Source organism: Myripristis murdjan, chromosome 21, assembly GCF_902150065.1.
Source record: "Myripristis murdjan chromosome 21, fMyrMur1.1, whole genome shotgun sequence".
NCBI lineage: Eukaryota > Metazoa > Chordata > Actinopteri > Holocentriformes > Holocentridae > Myripristis > Myripristis murdjan.
The window spans coordinates 25,729,148-25,746,605 of NC_044000.1; the positions used below are offsets into that span (position 1 = coordinate 25,729,148).

Below are 17,458 nucleotides of genomic sequence, written 5' to 3' on the forward strand. Positions count from 1 at the left end.
GAATCATCAGTCTTATGTTGCTGAACTGGCCCTATGACAGAAAAAGCATACCACCGAATTTCTGCACCATCAGCACAACTCACCTTCAACATTAAGCTTGGCAGTTGTCCTGACATTCTCATCGTCTGCGACCACACAGCTGTATTCTGCATCATCCTTCAGATCAATGATCAGCACAGACAGGAAGTGAACCTTCCTGTCAGAGTGCATCCTGTATTTGTCTCCAGAGAAGATCTGTGCATTGTTCTTCAGCCATTTGACCTTGACAAAAGGCTCATTTGTCTCACACTCAAAGGTAGCCATGGTGTCCTTCTCCTTGGCATTGACCTCCTCTAGCTTCTGTGTGAATGTGATGACTTGCTTTGCTATAAAAATACACAACATCGTTAGGACTTATAATGCCAATAAAAAATTCCTTATATGATTACCTTGTCACATTATCCATAAATGTACCAACCTTGCACCAACAGGAAAGCATGGCTCGAAGTCTCTCCAGCAGTGCTCGTAGCTTTGACCATGACGCTCGCAGAATCTTCTGCTGTGACATCTCTAATCACCAGTTCACATACATGATCCTCAGGCCAGTACCAGTAAATACGATCAGACTTCTCAAGTGGAACGCCGTTCTTGAACCACTGGCACTCAGGCTCTGGTCTGCCAACCACTCTGACTCTAAACTTAACTTCATCACCCTGGGCAACTGTCTGGCTGGTAATACGCTCCAGGATCTTAGGAGCTTCCATGCTGGCTGACAGCTTGATCCTCTCTGGTTTGAGAGGTGTAGCAGTGACTTTGCGACGCTCCTCCTCCTTCTTTTTCTCAGCCTCCTCCTTCTCCTTGGCATGGTGAAGGAGATCCTCTTTTGTCTTCCTCAGCAAATCCTCATAAGAGTCGTCCCTCTTGCGAGACTTGAGCTCCACTGCAGTGATGGACTCGTAATAGCCTTCTTCAGTTCTGCGCTTGAACTTGCTCCTCAGTTCCTCTGACTCCTCCGTGGCTTTCTCATGGACAATTCTCTGGGCTTTCTTCAGCGTGACTACCTCTTTCAGCTGAGTGTCCTCTGTAGGTTTCTCAGCCTTCACAACCTCAAATGACACTTTTCCAGGTTCAGTGACAGCCTCAGCAGGCTTAGCCTCAGGAGCACGGCGAAGATGAGTTCTGAAATCCTCTTTCTGTTGGATCTCCAGCTTCACAGTGTGCTCGGCTGTGCCCAGGTTGTTGTCTGCAACCACTTTGACCTCTCCTGAATCGTAGGACTTGATGTCAACAATCTCCAAGTAATAAATACCATCATAGCGAAGTCTGTATCTCTTGCTCTTGCGAATAAGTTGTCCGTTGAGGTACCAGTTAACCTTGGGTGTTGGATAACCGGTCACTCTGCAACGGAATCGAGCAACGTCACCTTCCAGCACTCTGACTGGTTCGGGAACAAGGACAATCTCAGGTTTCATCTTCTCAGTCTCCTCCTCAGCACTGACTCCATAAGGTCCTCCCTCATGAGCCATGCGCTCCATCTCATCGATTCTGTGTGCACCCTTCCTGCCCTCAGGAAGCTGTGTTTCCTCGACCAGGCCTTTCTCGTCCTTGACAATCAGGGTGGCTGACGTTTGGTCCACCCCAAACTTATTAGTGGCTCTGCAGGTGATGACACCGCTGTCTCTAGCATAAGCAGCTTCATAGTCGAGACTGCAGTAGCCGAATTCATTGACCATACGCAACCTGTTAGCGGCTGCTAGGGGTTTGCCATCATGTAGCCACTCAACCACCATAGTTGGGTCACCAATAGGGGTCAGTCTGCACTCAAAATGAGCTGGACCAAAACGCTTCATTCTGACAGAGGTCAGCTTCTTCTTGAACTGTGGTTTCTGTTGCTTCTCCTTATCGTAAAGGTCTCCCTCCTCCCACTGCTCCTGACCATAACGGAGATGAAGGGGTTCTACCTCCGGAGGAGCAATCTCCTTGGCCTTATAGGTTCCTTTGGGAATAATGAGTTTTCTCTCTGGTTCAGGTTCAGCAAAGTCCACCTCAACATTGACTCTGCAGCGAGTGGTGTCTCGTCCAGCCTTGTTGATGGCTGTAGCTGTGTACCATGCACTGTCAGAGCCTGAGGGAGAAGGGATCTGGAATTTGGCTTCTCCTTTAGTGCCCTCAATCCTGAAATAGACATATGGAGATTCAGTTATCAGGATATTTTTCTACTTATAATACCATAATTGGCATATTTAATACAAATTATAATAAATTTATTAAAATATATAGCCAAAATAAAATACATACTTGATATGTGGGTGCTTATGTGGAGTGATAATGTCACTGTTTTTCAGCCAGACAATGTCAGGTAAAGGGTTTCCAATGGCCTTGACAGCCAACTCAACCAGAGTGCCCTGCTTCACACTAATGTTCCTCAGCTTCTCAATGAACTGTGGTCGCACCAAGGTTTCTTTAGCTGTGGATGTTTAAAAACATAATCAGTCAAGAAAACTGAAAGTCATTAAGTCATGTCCACAATCATTCCCTTCTAGAAAAAAATACAAACATTGTACACAATCTACTGAATTATCTGTAGTCTTACCATCAACAGTGAGAGTTATGGAGACAGAGGACTTCCCAGCTCTGTTCTGAGCAACAACTGTCCACTCTCCAGAGTCTTGTGGCATGGCTGGGACAATGATCAGAGACTGAGTCCCATCCTCCTTAACAACTATCTTGTGTGTGTAGTCACTAACCACTTGTTGTCCTGAGAAGAGAATCAGCACATTTTAATGGCAGAATGACCATTTTCTACAAATACAAAAACAATACAAAGTGTCATGTTAAGATCTCTGTGTGCCTTACCGTTGTGGAACCAGTATGTGTCAGGCATTGGTCTGCCAACAACCTTCAGATCAAACCTGGCAGTCTGCCCCTCAGAACATTTGCATGAGGAAGGCTTCATGACAAACACAGGCTTGTAGAGTCTCTCCAGCTGAGACTCATCTGTCTCATCAAGCCTGCGAGCAGGCGAACGTCCGGGCGAACGGCTGGAGGAACGGCCGGGCGAGCGACTCAGAGAACGAGGAGATGTGGACCTGAAAAAATATCAGAGTCATCAGTGCCAAGAAGGAGGAGTGTGGTTCTGGGTTTGGATATGGGGAATTAACATCTAAGATGAAAAAACGATTGTCCATCCAGCTCTGTACTAGTAAGTCCTTGTTGGCTGGCAAACTAAAAGTCACCTGATGTAGGTAAAAATTTAATTACTCAGCTTCAAGGCAAACACAGGGCAAATACAGGACCAGGGTTCTGACCCTTCAACAGTAGATTGCCAACCTAAAAGGAGTTACCTGCACAGAATCGGAGAGGCAGTCTTTGTCTGACCAAGGTGTGCACAATGCTTAATGATTCCTCAGTCCTCTGATTAGACAGAATCGTACCTGATTCTCTGCATCGCTGGCTGAGGTGTGTATGTCTCAGGTCGTCCTGCTCCTGAAGGTTCAACATAGAGCTTCCCAGAGCTGACAGAGTTTCCCTTCACGTTGCAGGCGAAGGCTGTGTAAACGCCCTCGTCCTCTGGCAGCACCACAGGCAGACGCAGGCTGGCTCTACCATCCTGAAGAACCTCCATCTGGTAGCGGCCACCGTGTCTGATGCGGGTGCCATCTTTGTACCATGCAATCTGTTGAGCGACAAAAACAAGTCTGGTGAAATCCTGACACATTTATTCCTCTGAGCGTCACCATCAGAATACACAGGTGTTTTCTGCTTTACCTTTGGCAGTGGGGTTCCAGACATCTTGCAGTGGAAAGTGACGCCCATTCCCTCCATGATCCTGTAGTTTTTGACTGGAGTATCGAAGGCTGGCTGCACGGCCTCGTGCTCTGCTGCAGTCACCATCAATTCTCCATCTTCTGTCACTATCTCTCTGTAGGTAATCCTCATGATACGGAGCTCAATCTCCTGGATGACCCTCTGCTCAATGGCAGAGAGATGAAATTCCTGTGGAGGTGACACCATTGACGTTAAAATCAAATGCTTCATGTTCCGCTTAGAGATTTCTGAGATCTCCAAACTATGGGGGAAAAGCCATAGTTTGGCTAAGGTTCCTATCCCTGATATGAAGTTTTTTATTGTCTATTTTTAGCATTGAGATTCCTAAAACACTGCTTCTCAGTGGTTGGGAACATTCAATTTGTGAATGATTAGAGTGGCAAAGTCATCAAACAGCGCCAATAAGAGTTAAGGGGAGGAAGGGAAGAACCTGCATTAGTTAGTGAGCTACAAAAGGCTCCATCCTTGTTTGTTTGAGGTAGTGTACCCACCTGTCCAGAGATGATGGTGGTGGTCATTTGTTCCATTGTAGTTACAACAACAGGAGGGAGGTCCGCCAACATGGGCTCCTGCACCATGGTTGTCACTTCAGTCGTAAAGGTTGCTTCCAGTTTCTTCATGTAGGCTTCATATTCCTCTGTTGGTAAAGCAAGACATTTAAAAGATTAAGGTTTTTGTGTTCAAAACAGTAGGTACAGCTACATCAGTCTTAGCATGTGGCCAGCAGTGATCAGTAATGTCACTAAGGGATGTTATCAATGCTAACAAGACAGGGTTCTGTTGGCCACAGCAGGTGTCATGTCGGCTTCACATCCTGAGTTTGGTTCTTTCCAAATACACTGAAGTGTATGGCATGTGATTTTCGTTATCAAACACAGCCTTGCTGGCGTACCTTCCTCAAGCAGACTGGCAGAGGCTGAGACTTCTCCAAGCTGGTTCTTGGCGAAGATGGAGTATTCTCCAGCATCATCAGCGAAGGTCATGGAGATCTCCAGCCGGCATTCTCCAGTCTCTTTCTTGTAGGCAACTTTATATCTGATGGACAATGGGAAATTTTCATTTAAACAATGAAAATATGATTCTTGTAGTCACAGATTATATTGAGGCTAAACAAAAAAGTGCCCATAGAGCGCTAGGATAGGCTCCAGCACCCCTGTGACCCTTATGAGGACCAGTGGTTTAAGAAATCGGTGAATGAATGATTAACAAAAAGCAGGTAATGCAAGAATAAGAAATTTAGCTCTTACCAGAAATGAACAGATTACCATAGCCTGATAAAAAAAATGTTACTTGAGTCTATGTAATTATCTGAACACAGCAGAAGATGAAATAGCCAAATGTAGACTCTTGGATATAAAGAGTACTTTGTCATACCTATACAAGTCAACAGATATTTTTGTGCAAATTGAAAAAAAAAAAAAAGATAACCACCATTTTTGATGTGATTCAGTCACTTTTTGTGAACCAAGTGAAGTCATAAAGGATGGACTAACTTTCTTTTGTTTTCCTCTGAACTGAAATGATTTTTAAAGGTGAAGATTTTCAAAATGTGCAGCACGGTCCAGATACATTATCAAGTGTCACATCCATGACTATTCATCCATGACTAACAGCACAACTGGGCTGAGCCTTGGACTTTTAGGGTTTATTATAGAGCACCTTACAGGCCACTCAGCACCTGTGTTTGGGTCCAAGGCAAGGCACAAGGACTATCAATACTTCCAAACTAGAAGTAACCCAACAAGAGGGCAAATATCCAGAAACTGAAGTTGCACACCAAAAAACTAACATCCTATCTATTACAGTCATCTGCAAGACAAGAGCTAAGCTGGCTGTGCTTGTAATGCACCTGTATCCAGTAGTGAGGGGCACGCCGCTCTTCTTCCAGATGATGTGAGGTTTGGGGCTTCCTCCGATCTGGCAGTCGAAGATGACACTTCCTCCCTCCACTAGCTTCTGGACGCTGGGCTTCCTGATGAAGAAGGGGGCGGCGGCTGCAGCCACATCTGACTCGGTCACACTGACCTGGGACATGGTCTCCTCTTTGATCTCCTCAGTCACTCTGGAAGACAATGTCACTTGTTAGGATTATCTGAACTAAGATGAACCAATAAAATTACATCTTCAACCAGTTGGTTTCCTTTAATGAAGTAATGTCCAAACATAAAACTGTTAGGCACATGGAATGTTTAAAATTACCATTTAATGTCTTTTTCTTTAACCAGTGTTTTATTGAAATAAATGTTTACCACTTGGCAGTGTATCAATCTATTACTTCATAACCATGTTCTTTGAAAAAAAAACAATTATATTATGTAAGAGTTGCTTTCATTGACTCACTGTTTCTCCACAGCAGCTTCAATGTGAACAGCCATCTCCTCTCTGCTCTCAATTTCCTCTGAAACTGCAGGAGAAAGACCAAATTAGTCTCTAACCGGAACATGTCAACCAATACCTATAGAACATACAGTACATAGTTGAGTTGGGCAAACTCTCGGAATAAAGGAGGCTTTTTCACACAAGTGGCAATCTTGTGCTCCAAAAATGGAGAAAAGGAAGAAAACACCAGCACGCTGTCTGCACTCTTTCTGTCCAGCATTTTTTTTTGTCATGTTATTCTTTGTGTTTCAGTTTTACTGACCCTGGACGAGCAGGAAGCAGGATGTGCTGACGGTTCCCGCCTCGCTGGTGGCGGTACAGGTGAAGCGGCCGCTGTCTTCAGCGAAGGCCTCGCGGATCACCAGGCGGGCAAATCCGTTCTCGTAGCTGATCTGGAAGTCGATGGAGCTCTCAATCTTGTAGTCCTCTCTGAACCACATGATGACGGGGGTCGGGTGGCCACTGATCTGGCACTCCAGCGTCACAGATTCGCCCTCTGTCACGTTCGTGTTCTTCAAGCCCTGGGAATAAAAACACAACACATTTAATACATAAGTCAATAAATATCACTTTTATACAGAGAAATTAATAGATTTTTCTGGGAACACTTTCTTTGGATAGTTCCCTAGAGATGTTCAACAGAACGTCAACAGGTATCCAAGTTAAATAGAAACAAAAGTTGAATAGAATATCAACAAGCCCTAAATTACATTTCAACATACCTGTTCAGTGTTATTATGGATCCCACCAGTGTTTCTGGGCAAGACACGCCCACCAATGCTGTGATTGGTCATAAAATTTATTGGGCTGTTCCCCATTTGCTGAAACAGGTCTGACATAAACCCTCAGCCAACCACAACGCTAACCTTGACCCTGTGGGCGTGTCCCTTACCCAACAAACAAGAACCTTAACCTTAACTTTTTGGGTAGGTCACCAGAACTCTGGTGGGTTTAACAATAACTAGGCCTCCATGTTTGTTGAAATTTGGCAAACACATCCAACAGAATGTCACCAGATATTGTGTATATATTGTTGAGATATAAGTTATGGCTTATTGACAACCTGCTGAACTGGTAATGAAGACAGAGGCTACTCACAGCCAGCAGTGTGGGAGGCACGACGCCCTCGGCAGGAGAAGGCACGACTGCTGCCTCCACCACCTGTTGGAGAGTCACATCTCTGTTAGACACCCACCGTTTAGAAATCCTACATCTGCTTTTAGACACCACGTCCACAAACCAGCAAACACAGAGAGGACAAGACTTTGGACTCGCTGTTCACGCTCAGCGTATAAAGCTGTGGAGCAAAAAGGGGCGTTGCACAAAGAAATGGAGTGGGTGGAGACGGGATGGGCTGAAGAGGTGAGCAGGAGGTTGTCAGTAGCATCGACGGACATGTTAAAGTCTGTATTAGGGGTGTACGTTTAAGCCTGAATTTTCACAGAAATGAGGAAAACCTGACGTTTAACACAATCTGAGCAGATCTGTGGTTTTTAAAGCAAGGAAAACAGCAGATCTTCAGAGTTACACATCAGGTTTTCTCTTCCTGTGCAGATCCAGCCTATTGAACTGGAGTACCAACCTGGGCTTCCCAGTCCTCATATATTCTCTCCATTCCCCCTGAGTACATCATCCCTGTCTGTAACTGAGTGCCAAAGTGAGCGTGATATTTCTCAGACAAGTCTTTAAATGGAGAAGGAAGGGGCTCGGGCATCACTCTTGTCTCCATAACTTTACGAGAGGGACTGGGAGACTTGACCGGCTTGATGATCTGTCTAGCGGCAGAGGGAGAGGATAACTCTTTGTGCAGCGTGGCGATGGCAGAGCCCGCCCGGGTCACCTGACCAACCCAAGGAGAACAGCGTTACCACCAGCAACAAGACAAAAGTGTTTTAAATACTATGATTTAATTTGGTTAAACCACAGCACAGAGAGAGGGGAATTAAGTTAGTTTTATCACACCTATAATGGCAAGAAAAAAAAAAAAACAAAGGTAATTCACAGTAAAACCAGAATTAAAGGCTATGCTTATTAATGGGACACTAAATTAATTAATTCAATGTTTATTGATTAATGGGGCAGGGAAAACACAGTTTAGAGTAAATTTAGTTTGTTACTTTGTGTAATTATTCCATCACTTGTAAACTACCGTCCACAACAAGGTCTGCGACTCGGGCAAGCGGTAAGAACCATAACTTTAGTTTTATATTTTCAGCTGGTAAATGATGTTTAGTATTCTAGTTTCAACTGCTAAATCTGTTCAAGCTGAAGTGAAATTTTATATTTTTTTCATATTTATCCTCTTACACAGGTTGTTTCATACCACTTGCCTGATGCTGCCTGTCCTTACCTCGTAGCTAGGATCAGGTTTAGGGACAGAAACTTTAGAAACTGTGAAATGTGGAACTGGGGATGGAGCGAGACCAGTGTCCACATGGGAGGAGGTTTCTGGAGCTCTCTGAATCTGGAGTAACCAACAGAGTGAGACTCGTTACAACCTCAAGAAGATTTCCGGGATAGGAAAACTGTATATTTGAAAATATTCAGTATCTAAAGTAGATATTTTGAAAACTGCCAAGTTTATCAAGAGATTTTTCCTCCATTTATTGATTTAAATTATATTTTAATGTGTTTATGTTTTCTAGTTTCAAGAAATTAAATTTATGATGATTCAGTTTGATTCAAAAGATTTATATCAAACAGGTCAAAGGATCTTAAAGGTTCAATGGTCTAGCATTGCTCATACTCTGAAAGCTCTGAAAGCTGCTATGAATTACATTTTCTTGACCTAAGAAAATTGTCGGCTGGTGTAAAATGCATTTAACTCGCCCAGACAACTCTGCTTCCAAGGTCAAATCTCTTGCTAAGCTTGTGGTTCCTCTGAGCTGGAGGCCGTCTGACCTGAGTGACTAGCCGGCTTGGTTCAGAGGGAACGAGCTCAGTAGTGGCAAGCATCGGCCCAGCTGGCACTCTCACTGTCCTGCTGGCCCGGTCTTGAAGCTCGGCAGCAGACGCAGCAGCCTGCTGCCTGAACTCCACCTCTACAGTTTCCTCTTCAGCCCGACCGCCCTCCACATGCACGGGCTGACGGACGCGAGCGAGGTCGACGGCGGCCACCACTTTGGCCACCGCCTCGGCTTTTTTCCCTCCCTCAGCCTGGAGACACAATGAGCAGCACACAGATCTCAACACATCCATGGCGGCCATGTTGATCATGTTAAGAGACACTTTGTGAGGCTGCGTGATGCAGAGGTGACACTCGGGCTGGGAAACATCGCCATGAAACCAGTGTTACCTCAACTCATTACGGCCATGCAGACACAACTTTATTTCTCTGTTTAAAAAAAGATGTGTTTCAGTGACCAAAAACACTGTTTTCATGTGGACAGAAGGTCAAAACAGAGAGAAAAAACTGTTTTCAATAAATGTTCCCTGTGTGAACATAAAGCCTAGCTGGGCCAACAGTTATCAGGGCAGCAACTACAGCCTCTCGCCTCTCTATTGTTTCCTAACTCAAGTGTTTAAAATGGCCGCCGGATGAATCAGGTCAACATTAGCTAATCTGAAGACATTAGTGTATGATCAACAGTTTGACATGCAGGTAACAAAACAGTGAAAAGAGCTTAAATTAAAAGAAACAATCACATTGACCCCGGAAAAAAAAAATCTGTGGTGGAAGAGCTGAGGGTGAAGAAATGAGAACCACCACAATCAAAGTGCCAAGGAAGATGAAGAGAAATTGTGACAAAGACGTCGTGTCCAGTCATAAGAGATGAACAGCTACCTGCTCCTCAGCCTGCAGGCGAGCAGGGCGGAGCTCCTCAGTGACGGAGGGAGGCGTCTCTTCTTCGTGTGAAACCGGGGAGATGTGCTCTCGGCTCAGGACAGGCAACATGTCCTCATGAATCAAAATGGAGGAGACAGCTGGGAGGTTGTACTGCAGGTTTAAACCCCTCTCCTCCTCCTCCTGCTCCTCCTCCTCGTGGCTCACCTCGTCCAGCCACATCTCCACATCAACCAATGGCTCCCCTGGTGGATCCCGGTCCACTTCCCTCCAGCTGCCCCGCTGGCTTGTGCTCCACTCATGATCAGATAGATCCACATCGATGTGATGATGGATTTCAGGGTCACAGATAATTTCCTGATGTTTCCCAGGGCCATCTTCTCCCTCGGCATTTTGGGTAAAACCAGCATCATCTGGTAAAACGGCTGATTCTGACTCAGATGTGATGGTTTGAAGCTAACGACCAGATCAAACGAGGCATTTAGGAATAAACTGGTATCACACTGGAGTTATGGGGTCAGTGAAGGGAGGGTTGCTGGATATTATGTGGAACTCATGAGGGAGATGTAAAAAAGGATAAATTAAAAAAACTCACATGAAGCAAAAAAATTAAGCAAAAAAACTCAAATGGAAAGGAGAATGATGGAAGGTGTAAAAATCTAAATGCAAAAATGAACTTCATTATCCCGACTGCTGGATGGTGTGAGTCCCAGCGTGGATGAAGACGATGCAACAACGGGATGGACATGGTTTCTTTATTTTTCTCAGTGAGCTACCTGATGCTGTGCAGGGTTTGAACCCCCAGCGAGGGAGCCGGCAGCGTTGCTGAGATGAGGACCGCGGCTGCAAGTCTGATCCACAGCCACCACCAAGGTAGCCACGGCCACACTCCTAACATCATTATCCTCAGCATGCTGCGTGGGTTAGTCACATTAAGAATGCAAGACAGCAAGAACACGTGGGCACAGACCCTCACATAGTTGCTGAGACAGAGAAATCAGATGTACTGTACGTGAAGAAGGAAACCGTGATTAAAAAATAAAATCTGTGTCATAAGATTTCAGTGTCAGACTACGGTGGCCCTGAGAGCTCAATGCAATGTGACTTCAGAAAACACCTGCAAACAGACAAAACACGAGCAAATTCAGAAAACATCTTCGTCAGTTTGACAGCACATGCAGAGCTTTTAGACAACAAGCTGCAATCACACCCAAAGACAACAGAGGTGTTTCCAGAGGACACTTAAAAGTGACGCACACGTCTGGTCACTGTAAACAAAATCAATTTATAGTCTCTGTGGCTAGCCTACCAGGCTAACGTTACCATGTCTAACAGGCTTTTGTGATGTTGTTGTTTGTTGTAATTTGCGGCAGGTTTTCTAAATGCTGCACGTGTTGTCAAACTGAAGAAGATGCTTTCTGAATTTGCTTGTGTTTTGTCCATCTCCATGTGTTTTCTTAAGCTGCAGTGTGCTGAGCTCTCCGGGCCACCGTAGTCAGACACATTTATTCATTGCATTCAAATGTGTGAGTTCAGGCTCCCGTCCATTTCACGTCCGTCACAGAGGCAGTTTGTTCAGTGGCCAGCAGGATAAACTCTGTGCTCATAAACTTTTCTTTTAGCTTCTCTCAGATCTGAGGAAATGAAACTGGATATTTAATTTTGGTGTGAAATGGTTCACAAAAGAAAAAAAAAAATCAGTTCCCAAACTTTTTAGAGTGACCTAATGCTTTTTTTTTAACATCAGTATTGCAAGTGCCTGCTTCAGACTCTGTTAAATTCACATTATACTGTTTTATTAAACAAACAGTATAATGTGAATTTAAAAGGCTTGGAAACTAGTTTTTTTTTCTTTTTCAGTGTAAACTGGCATTTTCTTTTGGAGATATTTGATTGGTTTGTGATGCACCCCACAAGCAAAGCTGAGTGATTTCTCCAGCCTCCTGGCCTCAAACTGCTCCCTGGACTTTTTGGCCACTAGAGGGCGGCACAGTCCCTCAGGATCGCCTCACCTCTCTGACTCCGCTGACTTGCTGCTCCCAGTGCTGCTCCATGCTGATGTGGGTGGCGGTGGCGGAGGCAGTGTAGCTGGCCTCGGCCACGAAGTCTCCTTGCTTCCATGGGGGCAGCACGTCGGCGCCGGCGGCCACCTGCCTGCGTGTGGTGACGGGTGACTTGACCGGCCTGATGGGGGAGACCGACAGTCTTGAAGTGGGAGAGGCAGGCCTGGGAACAGGAAGAGGGCCACATCACTGCGGTGTACAGGCCGACCTCTGCTCACCTCCACACTTCGTTCACTAACAATCTGCAGTTTAGACCTCTAATCTGGATTTTCTTCAAACAAGGTTAAAAAATCTGCCAGTGGGATGAGATAATCCCACTTGTTTCCATCACTAATCAACTTGTTTCCTGAATTTTCTTGATTCTGGTGGCTTATTCTGCCTTGTTTCACACATTTATGGGATTATCTCTTTTTTTTTATCTTGTTCAAACTCTGAGAAGACTGACAGATGGAGACTTTTACTTTGGAAAGGAGGAAAATAAAACAAGATTAAAACTGTTTTTGTGGGAAAGAAATCAGGGCTAAGTGAGCGTTTGACCTCGACTGCAATACAATCCCTGATGTGTCATTTTTCCTGAAACTAACAGGTCAACAGTGTCACCACACGGCGGCGCTACAGCCCCATATTGTTCAATTTCTGCAGGTCAAATTGTAGAAATTCTCTGCACACTGCAAAAACTCAAAATCTTACCAAGAATATTTGTCTTATTTCTAGTCAAAATATCAATGATCACCTCAGAAGTATCTTGTTTTTAGACAATTTTCGAGATATTTTGACTAAAAATAAGACAAATATTCTTGGTTTTGAGATTTTGAGTTTTTGCAGTGCATGCATAGCAGAGCGTTTCAGCCATTTTGACCTGAACAGCAGCTAAACCCTGGTGTTACTGCGGACACTGATTACAGTTCTGTTCCATTTGAGTTTAGCAGAGCAACAGGAGTTCAGTTCACGCCATCAGCAGCACCTGTGCCACCTGCTATTTCATGTCAAAATGGCTGCTGTGGAAAAGGTCTAACACGCCATAATCTGTGCTATCTATAATCTATGTTCTGTAATCTGTCTGCAGGGGAGGCCTTCCAGAACATTTTGTGATGCGCGTCTCACCTGACAGGTGTGGGCGTGGGCGCCTTCACATGTCGGACAGGCGAAGGCGACTGCTGGCGGCCTGCAGCCACCTTGGCCACCAGCGACGGTGGCGTCGGGGACTTGGAGGTGGGCTTGGGAGGAACGCGCGGGGGGGTTTTGTGCGCCAGTTCCTGGATCACCACACCTCCCTCCACCTGCATCTCCATCATGGCGGCGGCCTGGAAGCTGGTCTCCACCCTCTAAGGAGGAGCAAAATAAAATAAAATAAAATAATAAACGACAATAAAGTAAAAGACATCAGAAAGGAGCTGCATTCACAAAGCTCGTCTGCGTGCTGCTTGTTGTCTGTGCTGAGAGTCCCTGGCGTGTTTTGGGGTCAGGGTTAGGGTTAGGGTTAGAGGTTACCCTGACCCTGACCCTGACCCTGATGAATAACAAAACATTCCTGGTAACCTTCCTGGCTCCTCACCTTCTCCACTCTGGTCTGACGGGCCTGGGAGATCTGCGAGGTGGAAACCACCGTCTTGGTCTTCTTGGCCGGGACGGCCTCCTCGCCTGCACACAGAACAGAGGTTGTTTTCCCATGATGTACCTGAGCCTCATCAGCTGGGCAACACCACACGGGGACTTTGGGGTAATTTTTATCATCTTGGTAATTTTATGGGAATTTTCTGGTTGTTTGATTGTATTTTTTAAGAAATCAGTGACGCATCCCTCTTGTCCCACATCAGGAAAAAACTGCATCTTCAAAAGTATGATCATAATCATAAGAATAATAACAAAGATTGCATTTTTATAGCATTTTTCAATTTACTCAAAAATGTGTCACAAAAAAATGTCATGACAGTCATTTGAAAGGTGACAAAAAATGACTCAAAGAAATGTATATATGTATATATGTGTGTGTGTGTGTGTGTGTGTGTGTGTGTATACATATATCAACTGAAAATAAAATAAATGGACAAGCTTAAAAAAAGGAAAAATCTAAATAACTAAAGAAAATCTAGGAGAGCTATCAAGATAACTATCAGGTCACTATCTGGTGCAAGGTTCCTGTGCAGACCCTACCTGCCGGATGTACTTTCTAATTTACACTGGAAAATGATGAGTAAAGGACAGATTTGATTTCATGTATAAAGTACAACAAAAGCACTTTCCAAAAAAAAAAAAAAAAATCTGTAGCATGTTGGATCTCTATCAGGGCTGAACAATATGGTTAAAAAAAAAAAATCACTCTGGAAGTAATTTTACAGATACTGCGACTGCAGGAAGATTCATCAGGTGGTGAAAATTGTAGGAATAAAGATTCTTGCTTTATAATTTTCATTTTGACAGAAAAAGCTGTTTGCTAATGATGGTATGATTTTTGTAGCAAACAGACAATTTTTCTTACATCTGCAAAATACAATTTGTGGTTCAGAGCATCTCTGTAGCTCCATAAAACTTTATTTAAAACAATGTTTTACCACATTTTACCTTTATCAGAAAAAACACTGCAGTGATTTGGATGTTGTTTGGCCTTATTGCAATTTCAATAATATTTTGATTAATTGTTCAGCCCTAGTGGTTATCTGGAGACTGAGGTCTTACCCTGAACTAGCAGCTCAGCAGTGGAGGTCGCCCGTCCGCTGCTGTTGGTAGCGTTTACAGAGTACGTCCCAGAATCCTCTGGGAAGGCTTCGGCGATCAACAGACTGTAAAGGTCTCCTTCCTGAATGATCCTAAAGTCGGCGGAGCTCTGGATCTCAGCTCCCTCTCTGTAGAACTTCACCACAGGTGTAGGGATTCCTGTCACGCGAACATCCAGTCTCACTTGGCTTCCCTGTCGCACCGTCAGGCTCTGAAGCCTCTGGAGGAAGTTAGGGGGCGCCGTCTCCGCTGAGGAACACGGGGAGAAAACAACCACCTCCCGTCAGACTCACCCGCAGTTTGAGGTTTTCATGAAACTAAATCAGAACAGCGACTCTGGCTCAGCCTCGGTCTGCCGCTCCGTCACAAACAGAAACATGGACTTGGTTTAACAAACTGGAGTCAGAAAAAGAGAATTCGCCAACATTCAACTCAACAGAACCAGTCTGCTGAAATCTTGTTTCACCTCCAGGAACATGCACCTCATCGCTCTCTAGATTTAATGAAGACAGGACTGGGCCTTAATCTGGAGTAGGTAAACCACAGTATAAAGAGTGACTTTCACATCACATCTTAACATCACATCTTCTCGACTCTGAAGTCCTTCATTAAATTTAAAGTGATAATTCAGCAGATCCATTGTTTTCATGGTCAGGTGGCACTGGGTGTAATTTTTACTCTTTTGTTTGGTAATTTTATTTGGTATTTTAGGCATAAATATAAGAAGAAAACTTTCTTTTTTTTTAATTTTCAGTTTGTTTGTTTTTTTGGCATTTTTTAGAAATTTTTTTTTAAAAAAATTCCAGTAATTGTTACGTTATTTTTTTTGCAACTTGCTTTTACTTACTTATTTTAATTACACATTTATCAATTCAAAGCAAAGTTTTTGTTGGCATTTCTAGCACTGAATTTTGATTTCTTTAATTTTTATACTAATTCCATGCTAATTTTCAGGTAATTCTTTAAAAATTCGGTCATTGACTTTTCCGGCATGCATTCAAGAGAAATCAAACAAATTTTCTTGAGAGGGTTAACTACAGAAACTGAGGCTGCTGATGAGACCTGGACTGGATTCAGATCCATGTGAAACTGGAGCAGGAACAGGAAACTCAAGTTTAATTTAAACCTTCTTTACCTTGAGGACTGATGCTGACATCAGGTCATTTAAATCCAGATTAAGATCAATCAAGAATAATTTCAGTCTGTGACCCAGAGAGCGAATTAGAGTTAATCCAGGTTATAAAAGAGCATTTTAGTCTGGGACTAGATTTAATCTGTCTGGGGAAGTTTTGTTCTGCACCAAACTTAAACTCACAAACTTAAACTCATGATCTAATGGCTTTCTGAGAGCCTCTCGCTTCTTTGATGTATTACATTTCCTGTTCAAACAGGAAGTGGGGGCAGGACATGAGGCAGGGCGGGATCATTCAGGATGAACCAGCTTCAGGTGATGGAGGGTCACGTGATTTTGAGATGAAAATGCAAGATAAACAACTCTTTGTAGTTTTGGCACTGCTCATAAACTCAGTGAACGGTTACGGTGTTGTCCAGGTTTATCAGCTTTCCTCCTCACACACACAGGTGTGCAGGTGTGCCAGCCTCACCTGTAACCAGGAGTTCAGCAGTGCTAGTGGCTTGTCCAGCGCCATTGGTGGCTCTGACGGAAAATCGTCCGCTGTGTGCGGCGGTCACAGCAGGGATCCTCAGAACAGCGCGGCCATCACTGAACGAGATCTGAGCGCCGGGCAGAGCGGCAGCAGAAAGAACCTGGCCATCACGGAACCAGCTCACCTCAGGAACTGGAGAACCTGCGGGACAGAACAGAGAACCCAGAACCGAGCTGCTGAGTGCCAGGAGGAGAATAACCCGCTGAGAAACTAACACATTAACAAATTCACCTCATTTCTTTCAAAAACATGGAGATAGAACAGAACAGTTAGCAAACAAAGCAACAAAAATCTTCTTAAAAATATATATTTAATCAGATAATTAGTGTGAAAAACTACTAGAAAATAAATTTTAAAAATTCTTAAAAACAAAAACAAAACAAACAAACAAAAAAAAAAAAACAGAAAATAGGGGGGAGGGGTACCAGGAAAATTAGCAAGAAATGACCAGAAAATTACCCAAAAAAATGTATATAGAAAAATAAATCAATCTGAGACTTTTATATGAGAGTTAAGACAAAGTGGCTTCATTCAGACGCTCACATGCAGCCCGAGAGAAATCAAACAAATCAAATCAGAGTTTCTTACCACTAACTTGAGCCTCGAACGTTGCGGCACTACCCTCAAGTGCCACAACGCTCTGCAGCGGCTGTGTGAACGTCGGCGCCTGTGTTGACATGTTGGTCGGCACCCTGCGGAGACACACACACACACACACACCGGGGTCAGTATAAAATTGTAATTCTGTCCAGGGTCAAATGTTAACACCTGGGATCGACCAATCATCTGCCAGGGCTGATAGTCAGAATCTATCAATAAACTGTATCGTCAGTTTGATTGACATGAACTCTGAAGAGACTCTGAGTTTTCAAATTGATTGCAAATGAAAATCAGCCCTGAATATCGATCGCTGGTGGATTACCAATAAACAAACGCTATCAAAACCCCGGAGGGTTTTCAGGTTCAGCTGCCAGTAAATCTGATTTACACTGTTGATGTTGGGACATTTTTGGAGCAAAAACAACTTCCTGTGGGTGGGGCCA

The 17,458-nt window shown here is 44.1% G+C and overlaps 1 protein-coding gene across 1 annotated transcript in view; it reads right to left on the reverse strand.

Annotated features, from left to right (window-relative positions):
• Window positions 1-17,094, reverse strand: part of ttn.1 (titin, tandem duplicate 1) — a 202,656-nt gene extending 185,562 nt beyond the window's left edge. The window contains 23 exon segments of the mRNA XM_030081335.1: window positions 84-365; window positions 458-2,154; window positions 2,278-2,446; window positions 2,573-2,737; window positions 2,836-3,068; window positions 3,414-3,655; window positions 3,748-3,975; window positions 4,299-4,444; window positions 4,700-4,842; window positions 5,657-5,869; window positions 6,148-6,211; window positions 6,449-6,707; window positions 7,285-7,347; window positions 7,769-8,026; window positions 8,537-8,650; window positions 9,088-9,342; window positions 10,747-10,875; window positions 11,983-12,196; window positions 13,138-13,358; window positions 13,589-13,674; window positions 14,710-14,997; window positions 16,353-16,556; window positions 17,004-17,094. Coding sequence (XP_029937195.1) covers window positions 84-365; window positions 458-2,154; window positions 2,278-2,446; window positions 2,573-2,737; window positions 2,836-3,068; window positions 3,414-3,655; window positions 3,748-3,975; window positions 4,299-4,444; window positions 4,700-4,842; window positions 5,657-5,869; window positions 6,148-6,211; window positions 6,449-6,707; window positions 7,285-7,347; window positions 7,769-8,026; window positions 8,537-8,650; window positions 9,088-9,342; window positions 10,747-10,875; window positions 11,983-12,196; window positions 13,138-13,358; window positions 13,589-13,674; window positions 14,710-14,997; window positions 16,353-16,556; window positions 17,004-17,094 — 5,764 coding nt within the window.
• Between the last annotated feature and the right edge of the window lie 364 nt (window positions 17,095-17,458).